This window comes from Nannobrachium achirus, assembly GCF_963921795.1.
Source record: "Nannobrachium achirus genome assembly, chromosome: 12".
NCBI classification, from domain to species: Eukaryota; Metazoa; Chordata; class Actinopteri; order Myctophiformes; family Myctophidae; genus Nannobrachium; species Nannobrachium achirus.
This window is the reverse complement of record NC_137832.1, coordinates 46,451,757-46,464,877: the sequence shown is the minus strand read 5'-3', so window position 1 is coordinate 46,464,877 and position 13,121 is coordinate 46,451,757. Positions and strand designations below refer to the sequence as shown.

The following is a 13,121-nucleotide window of genomic DNA, read 5'->3' as shown; positions in this document are numbered from 1 at the left end:
GATCAGATGATCCCCCACCATAACAGATCTGCACTTTATAAGTGAGTCTTATTATGGTTTAAAGCATGCATGGTTGAACGCCTAATGGATATGTAACCTAAAGTGAAGAATAGAGGTCAGGATATCGAGTTGTTTTCTGCACAGCTTACCCAATCACACCATATCTCACACTCATGTACGTAATACCATAGCATACAATGTCATTATTATTAGTTATGTTTCTTCAGTGTGATACATGCTGAGGGTGTTTTCACTGCATGGCACCTTGGAGTGTGTGTGTGTGTGTGTGTGTGTGTGTGTGTGTGTGTGTGTGTGTGTGTGTGTGTGTGTGTGTGTGTGTGTGTGTGTGTGTGTGTGTGTGTGTGTGTGTGTGTGTGTGTGTGTGTGTGCGCTCGTGTGTGCGTTTGTGTTTTGTACGTGCGTGTATATTTTCCACATTTTGTGAATTCATAATCTCAGATCCACCATCCTGTTGTTACTCAACATTTGGCAAAGATTAACGTCATCAATGACATCATAACAATTACCTCAGTGATCCGCAGGGAAGCCACACCTTTATTAGACACTTTACAGTACTTCTCCGACTTTCTCTTCCATCTTTCCCTCCAGATATACTTTATTTTGCCGCCCTACTCCTCCCACAGTTTTGGTGTCACATCATCCGGCTTCATCGGGAATCGTGTACTTGCATTTTGCTAAGAGATATGTTATATATATAGTTTAATTTATATACATTTATTAGTGAATACATTTTCTCCATTGACTTGAATGGGGAAATGTCGATCCAACCAGTATGTCCAAGATATGGGCTTAATATTGATGACATCAAGGATCTCCATATATACTGTAGGCATAAAAGGTACACGACCAGTATGTCCATATATTACGGGCATTCCAAGATCTATATGGGCATAAAAGGGACAAGGACTGACAGGACTGACCATATATGTCTATTATTTATTCTGAAATAATTTTCACTTAATGGGGGAAAAGAATGGACACAATTCAAATGGTAAGACGGAATTGAATTAATTCTCTCGCTTCACAGCAACCACACTTGCAATCTTCCAGAATTGCATTTTTCTAGTTGTTCTATGATTTTGCTCCACTCTGTGATATTTACACATTTTCCCGTCAATATTTTATAGCCCTTTATTAAAATGGGCAATGTCCAAGGTGGTATTCATTGCATGAGTTTGTGAGCAATACTGTAGCAGTTTATACTGTACTGTTCATCAGAATCACCTTTATTTGTCACATCACAGGTTTACAGGTGTAAAGAAGTGTTTTTTTCTTCTTTCCATACTTTCTTTTAGTAGTCTGTGAGAATAGAGAGGACAGAGGTAGAGTGAGAGCCAAGGGAAAGAGATAGAAACAGGTTCAATAAAACAAATACGTATACACATACACATACACATACACATACACATACACATACACATACACATACACATACACATACGGTGCATGTGATAGCAGGTATGCTGTTTTTAGAACATTATCACCACGTGCAGGTGTGTGCATAAGGTGTTGCCATGAGGCTGGATTAAGTAGCAGCATTGCTCAGTGTTCTTATGGTGATGTTTCAAAGACATGTGTGTGCAGCATGGAAAGAAAAAATCAATTCATATTCACATAACTAAAAACCACCTCAGGTGAAACCACACCAGGTAAATCTGCATAAGGAAGCGTGAACATCTACACGTGAAGGCGAGGGGGGAGGGGGTACAATATTTCAACATACAGGACTAAACCAAGTATTGCATGCCTTGTTCAACAGTTTGACTGAGGCTGGGTAGGATGGATGGCTGGATTATTCTTTTCTCTAATTTATTTAAGCTACATAAAGGGAGACATATTACAAAATATAACTCAGCATGGAAATTCCATTGAATGTAGCTGTGATTCATTTAATAAACAATAAGCAGTATGAAGCCTTAGATTGTTGCTACTGTATATTGACAAGGAATTCACACAGTCCATCCTTACCAGTAAAGCCTTGTGTTGCAGAATGATTAATGACAATTAAAATGTTTCATAATAATATGAAATATTAAACAATATTCAATTGAGCATATTATAATTATCAATGAATTAACTAGAAATGCTGTTCCTTCGAAACAGTGTGGGCTCACATGGAACACCATGTATGGGCACAAAGATCTACCCAACTGGCACCCCCAACATATATGGGCATAAAGATCTGCCCAACATGCACTCCAACATTCAGTCCCTCAGATCCCCTATGTAAAGATTTGGGAGAACATACTACAAAAGATTTCATGTGGGTGTTGTTATTTATACTAGTCGGGGACCATGTCAAATCAGGAATGATGTAAATAGGGAATGAATGCCCCGCCCCTTTAATGCAAACCCCATTATACCTGTTGTCATAGGACCCGTTTTGACCATTTGTTATGGAGATATCTGTCTGTCTGCGTCCATTTTATGCCCGTATATGGAGATCTCTGTATCTGTCTGTCGGGCGGCCGAGCGTCTAGTCGGGGACCGGCCTACTCGAGAACAATGTAAATAGGGAATGAATGCCCCACCCTTTAATGCAAACCCATTATACCTGTTGTCATAGGACCCGTTTTGACCATCTGTTTGCCTGTGTCCATTTATGCCCATATATGAAGATATCTGCAGACACAGTGCTGGTTCCAGAAAACCCTGTTGTCAGACATCAGCTCCGCATACGGAGATTCCGAACCTTTCGGGCCGTTTCCAGAAAAGGCCCTAGCTGCCTTTGTACTGTCAGTCATTTTTTGGAGGAGAATAAACTTGGTCTATAAAGATTTGGGAGAACATACTGGTCTCACCTTTCAGCGAGCCCACAATTGATAACATGTTACTCCTGATGACAAGTAAGATCATCATGAATTGGTTGGAGTCCTTACTTGGCCTTCCTTGTAAAAACTGACCTTTATAAATGTACAGTAAAGTGAAATGGCCCAAAGAATATAGACATCAGCAGACAAGACTAAAAGTCCCACTAGTGGCCCCTAGAGGTCATGCTGCTCCTTACACCCCTGATACTAGTTATGGTACCAAGTGTAGAACAGACAATTAAGTGTCATGGCAATCTGCCAGTAGGATTTTGAGATATATCTTGTGCAAATGGGTATTCTGACCAATGGGTGGTGCTAGAGGAAAGGCCATGGGGTCACCAAAAGCAGTAGGGTTCATCTTTCTAGGAGCTTGTACTGTATGTGCACAGGAAATTCCTTTGCAATGCTACTAGCGACGATGGACAGACAGACCGACCGAACCGACTGTCATTATTATTAGTAGAAGTCGCAATATCATCATCATTATTTGTGTAAAATAATTATTGTGTGTGTGTGTGTGTGTGTGTGTGTGTGTGTGTGTGTGTGTGTGTGTGTGTGTGTGTTTGTGTGTGTGCGTGCGTGCGTGCGTGCGTGCGTGCGTGCGTGTGTCTTGTCAGAGTGTACATCCCCAGTTACGTTTCTAAGGTGAAGGTGCAACTGGTGAACTGCAGCACCCGGAATAAGAGCAGTGAGAGTTGTCCAGTGGTGTTGAAGATAAGAGCGCGGGCGCCGCCAGTGCATAACTCAAGTGCACTCGACTGCAGGGAGTGGAGCCCCTGTGAATTAGACACACTCCTGCCCGCCTGGCAGCAGTGGTACTACATCCTAGTGGAGAGATACCTGAGCAACTCCGATGTCTACTTTCGCATCGGCGTTCAGGTCAAAGGTGAGAGACAGTCACACCAGGGAAGTGTACTGAATGGCTATCATGATGTATTCATGCTCTGGGAGTTTATTTTCAGGTGGATCGCGCTTAGCTGGTGATGTGAAGTGACTGCGAATGTGAAACAGATAAAGCGATATGCTCTGACTGACAGTCAGACATCAGTTTGAAAAGAGAAAGGTTTGGCTGACTGGCTTGCTTTCCATTTATATGTCACATTCCTCAAGATAATATTTTGCCGCTGTCATGGTAGAAGCCCGGTATCTCCATATTTAATCATTTTTTTCATATAAATTAATGCCCTATTTTAAACTTTGTTGTATGGCAGTGTGGCGCAAAAGTAGGGATAATAGCTGAATAGAGGTGTCAGGTTGAAAGTGCTTAGGTCTGCCTCTTACCAATTATTAACAAGAGCTTGTGACTAAATTATAACTACATTGAACACATGTTCAATATCAAGCATCTGTAATTTCTCTCCATTTCTCTCTCAAAATAAAATCAAATAGTTGTAGCTACAAATTTGCATGGGCACGCTCAGAAAATAACTAATTCTCCAGTGTAATTTGTCCGCAGTGTGAAGTAGTATAATAAGGTGCTTTTGCATCCTTCTCACAACTGGAACATAAATACATGACATGCTGGTACTTTTTGCAAACCATGTTTGACAGGAGAGGGAGAGGGAGACGGAGACGGAGAGGGAGAGGGAGAGGGAGAGGGAGAGGGAGAGGGAGACAGAGACAGAGACAGAGAGAGAGAGAGAGAGAGAGAGAGAGAGAGAGAGAGGGAGAAACAGGAAGACAGAGGGAATCATAAAATACCTCGTTCAGGAGGACGAGATTGGAGCCAGAGGCGAGGCGAGGCATGTCTGATTGCAAAGAGGCCAGTGATACAAGGCTTGAGTGCTACATGCTGGCTTTAACTTGTGGGGAGCAGAGATATGCTTTGTGCTCAGCCCACGGGGACGGCTCGCAAAGCTGCGGGAAGTCGACATGCATGTAGCAATCCCCATCCCGACGCTCCTCGCTGTGCACTCTGTCGCCATGGCAACGCAGATACTAATTATTCACACTCTCTTTACCGTTGCACGCTTGCCCTATTTCACTTGACCTTTTGTGGATTTTGCTCTTAAATTGAAGAATGCCTCAAGTTGGGGGGGGGGGGGGGGGGGGGGGGGGGGAGAAGTACTATTAGCCAGAGTCCTCTCCTTTCTTGGCTTAGTTATTACTGTGTATTCTCAGCCGGAAATGAGCGCACACTTCCATTCAGTCTACTCTGCAAATTTCACAGTGTTGGCTGGAGTGCTAGATACATACCAGGGATTAGAAAGGGTAGCGTTATCATTATAAATACTATATTTCTCTGGAGGTAAATAATAAATGTTTAAAGCAAAAGGACATTTTGATAGAGGCTTGGGCTGTGTACTTATCATGATATAACCTAGCCGATATAGTTTGCACTGTTGTATTGCTGATTAGAAATTGATATATCACTCTTTCGGCACATAAACAAACAGAAACAAAACTGATTCTGCCAATAAAAATGTCAACTACATTTAGCTGTTGATTTAGCTATTTGTAGCAAACTGTAATCTAACTATTAATTTACCGAATGAGATGAGATGACTGACGTCACTGATACGTCTGGGTTCTCCAACATTGCTTCTGAGACTCATAAAGGCATTGTTTGCCTTTGTTTACCGGTATGTGCTAAAGAGTGATTTTGAGAGCTGTTTCACCATACAAACTAAGGGTGATCAATGCTGGTCGCCAATGGAACAAGATACAGCACTGTTTCCCAAACAGTGGTTCGGGAACCCTTTTGTGTCGCGGACACATTCGTGTTTTTATTTTTTGTTTCCTGCATTTATTTTATTATTTCAAAACCTTTAAAAAAAACATTCCCTAAAAAGCTTATTTTTGCATTATATGGTACAGTAAAATATACATTTATAGTACACAGTCATCTATACAGAGAAAAACACAAAATGGTATTCCAGTGAAATAGTCTTTTTATGTGGAGACCAGTCGATTTTAGGAACACTATAGCTTCCCTTACCACAAACATCAAAATACTTGAAACAGGTTGTGAGACTGAGGCAGCACTAAGCTATGGCAGCAAAGACTTTGAAATGCTGCGCCAAAAGATAATATTTATTATTCCTGTGTATCTTTGTCTCATTAAAAATCAAGTATAGAGCACAGAAACTTGGTGTTTTCATTATGAAAGCACGCCTAAGGGGATTATTCCAAACATTTGCAAAAGACTTGTTCACTTACCATGCATAATGCAAGCAAATATCATGTTATTTCGTGTGTGCCCATGATGGGATTATAATGATGAGATAATGTGGGTTTACATACTATAATAAGGTTCTTTTGCCACAAATTGTTAATGCACCAAAACCGCCTTTTGTAAATCTATTATAAACATTGGCTTGTCATAATTGGAATCATTGTGTACATTTCAGTATTCTTCCCCTCTGTCTAGATTGCTCCAAGCCCAATCTGTCCAAGGAAGCGGCGGCGTCGCCCAGCTCGTCTTTGAACATGCCCCAGTCGTTTGGAACCGCCATGGGTTTCTCCTTGTCGGAGACACTGGCTGTGGCTGACCTTCCCGGCCTCCCACACAATGTCAGCCACCTGCACACCTCAGAGGAGAGCATCATCTACCTGGCCCCCACCGCCGACACCGACAAGTGTTGGCCCATCCGCCCGACCCTGCGCAACGAGCTGGACACTTTTTCTGTGCATTTCTACGTCTTCTTTGGACCAAACATATCCATTCCACCCGACAGGGCCGCAGTGTTTGCTATCAATCTGATGCCTGTGTTGGACAGCGGAGGGGTCCTCAATATGGAGCTTAAACTCAACTTGGTGAGTCGTGGCGTCAAAGCTTACGGCACTTTGTTGCTGTGAAATCTGAAGCCTGATTTATAGTCTTTGGTACACTGTTGTCATGCAGGAAGAATGGTGGAACTACTACAGCAGGTCAGCTATTTGTCGTCGTATGCCAGAGTATATATTAAGCATGAGCAATCACAGCGAGTTTGATTGATCAAGTTCAAGAGACATCTCTCTTCTTTATGGCGATCGGCTGAGCTGTCATTGAAAATGGCATTTGGAATGCACCTACAGTTTAGGTCCTCAACAGGGAGCACCCTTGTCGTTACAGACTTACACAGCAAGTTTTACACCTCCTAATAGAAAGCAAATGATGAAGAGGTAGCATGAAAATAATAGGACCAAGCTTTGATTGTTGATTTTGGAATATAGTTTAGCATTTGTGGGGAAATACAGTTGACACCATTCACTGCAACGCATTCCGTGCATACAATGAGACTCTTCAAGGCAATGTACAGTATTTCTGTGACCGTATACTATAGTGGCGTATACTGTAGGATCAATGGGATAGATTCTTCAGAAAGTGTCCTGCTGTATTGGGTGCAAAGTTCCGCTGGTGTGACAAGCACAACAACCAGTCAACCTACAGTATGCTATATGTTCTTTAACAAGGCTGCAGGGTTTGGGGAGCTGGCAGCTGGGGCTCCTTCTTTGTCTCACATCAAGCTGTCCTTGCAAGAGGAATCCATAGAGCTCTCCTGCTGCAGTAATACAGTAGTTTGCTGCAAATGCATTTCAAGTTGAGTTATTATTTTACTCTCTTTTAGTACGCTTTTAGATCGCTCAAAGTTTTGTTAGAGTCAGGCCAACACTGCTTGTGTACTGTAATTCATCCTCTGCTCGAGGACAGTGCTGCAGCTATGCTTGTTTATGTGACAGCTGTTTTATGACAGGATGACATCCATTGTGTGTACTGTACAGCAGTGTTTTTCTAATTCAAACAGAACCAGGACTTCCACATCAGGAAGGAAAAAAATAATCTCTGTAAGACTGTGACTAAGCAGCAGAAAAGCAGAAGCTTGCCAAATCTGCTTTTGTCTCTTATCTTATATATACATTCCTCTAAGAGCCGCATCCCACTTCACGCCCCCTTTACATCGACTTCAACTCATAGGTAGTCGTCTAGGACGTAAGGAGTACCGCCCCTAACCCTATGTCGTCCGCTCATTCGCTAAGCACGAGAGAGAGGAGGCAACAGGGGAGGGGGTGCGGGCAAGCGAGAGAGAGAGAGAGTGACACCACTGTATAGCAGAGGCTTAACAGTCACTTCTCTCCAGTGCGTCCGGCGGTCAAATATGTCCAACCGGAAACGTGCGCTGCGGCACAATAGTCCACACAATTTTTTTTTTTTTTTTTACTTTTTTTTTTTTTTAGCGGGCGTGGACTCTAGATGTGAGCGGGCCGAAGGCCCGGGAACCTCTAGTTTGGCATCATGAGGTGGGTTGAAGAATAGTCGTCGATTTTACTCCTTTTAGTGTCTGTGTCGTGTGGCAAAGCACTACTGATTAGATGAATACTTTTTGTATCAATTAGTTGGCCATTTAGCTGTTGATCTTGTGATTCAGGTCACACTAGTTAATGGTACCGGCATCATGATATGTCCTGTCTGTCTCAGTCAATCAATGTAATAATTTAATGAGCTGAAAACCTATTGTTATTATTATTCAAGGTTTATTGAGCCACAGTGCCTTTGTAGCTGGAAATGAAGTAGCCTGTTGAACTGGAGTCTTTTGACTCAGCGGAAGGCTTTCTGGTTTGCGATGAGCATTACCTTGAACAACAAGTGTGTGTCATGTGCCTTTGTGCTACATACTAAATTTGGTCAAAACAAATCGTGTAAAAGCCTGCCTTAATAGAAATAATGTTTTTCAAAGCACAGAAATTCAAAAGACTTTTTCTTTTTGCTAGTGTAGCTCCTTCAAGCAGGGTTAGTCTAGGTGTACGGATGGCATTGGAACACCCTCACATACCTACGGCTACAGATCATTGGGGCAGGCTAACAAAGCTTAGAAGACATAAAAGCATAGTAAAAAAATGTATAATCAGTTCTTAAGTTAAAATAACAGTGGTGCTAAAGCATGCTATGTTTTTTTTTCATTGTTGTTGCTCATGAGTCATGACATGTCACATTTCCTGGTTTGACCCTAGAGAATGTGAGCAAAGACGAGACACCAGTTGAGACTCCTAATTATCTCAGTTCTTCACAGTGACTTGTACTATTTTGTCAACACCACGGACCTGTATATGTACCTCGTGAACAGATTTCAATGTTTCAATGTTTTGCAATGAAGTCAAAGCAGGAGGCTTTAATTTTTAAGATGTTTTTGTTTTGGGGCTTTTATGCCTTTATTTGACAGGATAGTAGACTGACAGGAAACAGGGAGAGAGATGCAGAGTGACACGTGGCAAAGGTCATCCGGACGGGGAATCGAACTGGCGATGCCAGCAGGCATCATGTCCTATGTGGTACACGTCTTAGTAGGCCAGCAGGCGCCCCGGAGGCTTTCATTTTTAAAGTGCTATACTGTGATTATTTATAATCTCAATTTTTCTTTTTAAATCCTGTCAATTTTGTTTAGAAGAAGAAGAAAAAGATGGATCGGAGTGAATTCAATCTTGTGTTCTTTAGCCTTTGACCAAGCTTGAGAGTATATTTCAGTTTGTGAATAATTTGGCCTGGTGGTCCATTGCTGCAGCTCTTAGCATTGTTAAACATAAATTTTAGTACCAAAACGATTTTTCAGTAGAAGTTTATGCAAATGTTACATCCCACTACTGTCCCAACTTACAAGTGGACTGCTTGGTCCAGTGTGCATGTATCTTCCTGGTATGTGTGTGACAGAGAGAGGGAGAGAGAGGGTGGGGTTATTTCAGATGCTTCTTATGTACAGTACAAACATGTGCATAATGTTCATCCAAAGGTAGGTAGATAGGCAGGTAGGTAGGCAGGCAGGCAGGCAGGTAGGCAGGTAGATTTGTAGGTAGATTTGTAGGTAGGTTAGGTAGGTAGGTAGGTAGGTATATAGGTAGGTAGGTAGGTAGGTATGTATAGGTTTGTAGGTAGGTAGGTAGGTAGGTAGGTAGGTAGGTAGGTAGGTAGGTAGGTAGGTAGGTAAGTAGGTAGGCAGGTAGGCAGGTACCTTAGGTGGATGGATAGCTAAATTGATACTTTAGATAGATCAAGACAGACAGACAGATGCAGGATACCAAAATGTAATTCGTAGACCTATTGTACAGTAACTTCTGCAGAGGTTCAGAATATTGTGATCAATTTATTGGAAGGCTGGAGGAAATAAGGTCAGGTGTTAAGGCAGCAATATGCATGTGTGTGTGTGTGTGTGTGTGTGTGTGTGTGTGTGTGTGTGTGTGTGTGTGTGTGTGTGTGTGTGTGTGTGTGTGTGTGTGTGTGTGTGTGTGTGTGAGAGATATAGATATATAAAATATAGGCCACAGATAAATGCAATCTGTCATGCTGTTGCCTGCTTCTGCCATATTAAAAGATGCAGCAGTGCAGTTTGGGGAGGGGGGGGGGGAAGGAAAGGAAAGACAAGAGCAGGACAATAGCGACCACATCTATGACATCATTCTGTACAGAAAGTATGGAGTGACATATAAAAAGCAATGTGTGATTTGATCCATTAGATGGTGCAATGTGTGAATTTCTCCAAATATACAAGAAAGAAAGAAACTTGGTCACCGTTCACGCTGACAACGTTGTCAGCAGAATAAGCCTGTAATCGTTGGGCAAACAGATAACGCTCGCGCAGCACTTCGGGTCGCGTTTCCTGCTTGTGTAAATACAAGAGAAAGATGTGTACACGTTATTTTCATTACTAGACTGGCAAACTTCATAATTCCATTTCTTTTCATAGTCTTTCTGTAGGCCTACACAGTATCTGTTCCATTTTCTCTACTGTGGCCTTGCAAGCGGAATTTCTCTCGGAACAATCAATGTCACTGTATCGCGTGGCTTGCAAATTCCATGGCAATTTGTGTGACAATTGCTTCTTTTAAATGTCGTGGAGTGGCAGCTAGCTTGGTGGCAATTTAGCTGTTAAATGAATCCCATACGCTAACGTTATAAACATGAACGCTCCGCTGCACCCAATACTTGCCTTCTGAGAGTGTGACTGAATAATTCGAGGATGGATTGCTAAATTTACTAACTGTCAAGTTGCTAGTTGCTGGTGCTAGAGTGATCTTAGAGGATTTATAAATATTTTGTGCCTGCACTGTCTACAGTGCTCTCTCCTTTTACATGACTGACACTTCATATCATCGATTTTACTAACCAAGTTCCACAGGCACATGCCAATTTATCTAATTTAATCCCTAGCCTTTCTTCCACTTTCTGTCCACTTTCTGAACCCTAGCATCCCTATTCTGAGGCTAACATTTGACAAAAATAGCCAATGTACAAGTTAGCTTGTCATCGGGATGTCACAACGTGTCACCACACAAGGTGAGCTTGTAGATCGTCTATTTTTTGGGGAAAACACTACTTCTGCCACCTCAGACAGACAGAAGGAAAGCAGTTGCTGGTAGAAGTTTTAAAGCTCACTATTTCACAGTTGAAGGGATTTAAGACCTATAAGGTAATGCCGCCTAGATAAGTGTCGCCACACAAGCATCATGCATGAAGGCTGGATGGATGTTTGATGTTGACTTGTGCATTTCCTCCTGCAGTCTACAGTCAAAGGAGCCAATGTCACAGTGTTTGGCTGCCTGAACCACGGGATGCCTCTGTTCCTACGTGATAATTCTTCACTGAAATGTGAATCAGGTATGTCGAATTCGAGGCAGCCACAGTCTTGTTACAGCAATGCAGAATAATAAAGGAGTGGGGGGGGGGGGGGATTTAATAATAGAGTCTGTATTAGTTATAAATGTGAGGTTTTCTTTTTCTTATTACAAATGCTGTTATCGGGTACTTTAGGTGTGGCTTTTCCTTAGCCTTTCTAACGATGCTTTTATTGCTTTTTTATTATTACGTTTTATTATTTTTATTATTACTTTTATGTTTTTGTTTCACGGCACATTCAAGTGATTCAATACCTAAGAACCGTAGTCTACTGTAAGTACATTATTTCATAAAATTAAAGGAGCATTTATAGCTATATGACATCTCTTTTTTTTATCTTCCATTAACTGCTAGAACTTAGAAACTGGCATTGTTCCAATTACATTATAATTTGCTTTTATGGGAAAACTACATATTTACACATCAGTAAATTATACCAAATTGCTTCATCCAGAAATGTGTGTGACAAGACAAGGACAATGCTGGTGGTTGTTTTACAGTATGTTGTTTTCATCCATGTGCATTTGTGACACTCTAGTACAAGGGTCTTCAACAGGGGGTCCGGGACCCCTAGGGGGTCCTCAGAGTTATTACAGGGAGTCCTCCAAATCTTTGTGTTTTTTATATTAACCACTTGAGCCATAGTGTCCATATACTTTAGCCGAAAATAGCAGATCTACAAGCTCACAAAAAAGAGGTTTGGTGTAGAGGGGAAAAAGAGCAGACTAAGTACAGAGTGAATGTCAAGTGGTTAAATATCTGAGAACACAAATTGACATGAATCCAAAATACACTGCTGATCGTGCTGTCAAACGATGAAATTATATGGTGTCAATGGGCTGTGGGGGTCCCTGCTTCATCTCTCTCTCGACTAAGGGGTCCTTGGCCTGAAAACGTTGAAGACCCCTGCTCTAGTAATAAGATAAGAACTTTCTCTTTGCTCTATGTTTCAGAGTCAGGGGCCGGCTTCCTCATCTCGGTGAACACCTCCTCCAACATCACCAAGCTGAGAATTCCTTACCCACAGACGGGCACCTGGTACCTCAGCCTGCGCTCTCTTTGTGCCAAAGAACATGGGTGAGAGCTGCAATGCCACTGCTGATTCTGTCATAGCCAGTGGTATAGTTTTGCCTAATCCTAATGCTCACATTTCTGCTTCTGGAGAACTCCAAGACTCTTGTTTTAGCATCATTTAGAAAATGTGACAATTGAAAGATACCAAAACAGACATCTCATGCCCTTGAAATGGAATCAAATAATTTAAAAATCTCAGTAGATATATACAGGGTATATGTTTAATTGCTGGACTTGATTATTTAATTTGTGTGGTGTTAGGAATCGATACAACCATGTAATAAAGCATTCATGTCCACTATTTCAGAGGTGCAGCCTTCTGCATTCTGTCTGTTCCCATTCTATCTGTTTCCTTGACAATATATTATTAGCTTTTGTAGACTACAAAGTGGGAATTGCATATGATTTTCTATAAAAAAAAATGTCATGTCTAAGGTCAGACTTTCTTCAAAATAATACTTCTGTAGTCATTCATTCAGCACTGGAACAGAGTATGTGAAGGTGTAAGAATTTCACTGAGATATACTGTACACTTTTAGTTCTGCAGGTGGTTTATGGAGGGCTAAACCTGCCATATCTAAAAGCCCTTAAATTAACAGAAGAAAATGTGATTAGGATTAAATCATGTGACT

General features: G+C 41.6%; 1 protein-coding gene across 1 annotated transcript in view; it reads left to right on the top strand.

Annotated features, from left to right (window-relative positions):
- Positions 1-6: 6 nt before the first annotated feature.
- Positions 7-13,121, top strand: part of tmem8b (transmembrane protein 8B) — a gene marked incomplete at both ends in the record, with an annotated part of 29,227 nt that continues 16,112 nt past the window's right edge. The window contains 5 exons of the mRNA XM_080739038.1: positions 7-41; positions 3,449-3,717; positions 6,202-6,587; positions 11,301-11,397; positions 12,369-12,492. Of these exons, the coding sequence (XP_080595164.1) occupies positions 7-41; positions 3,449-3,717; positions 6,202-6,587; positions 11,301-11,397; positions 12,369-12,492 (911 nt within the window). The remainder of the gene's footprint in view (positions 42-3,448; positions 3,718-6,201; positions 6,588-11,300; positions 11,398-12,368; positions 12,493-13,121) is intronic.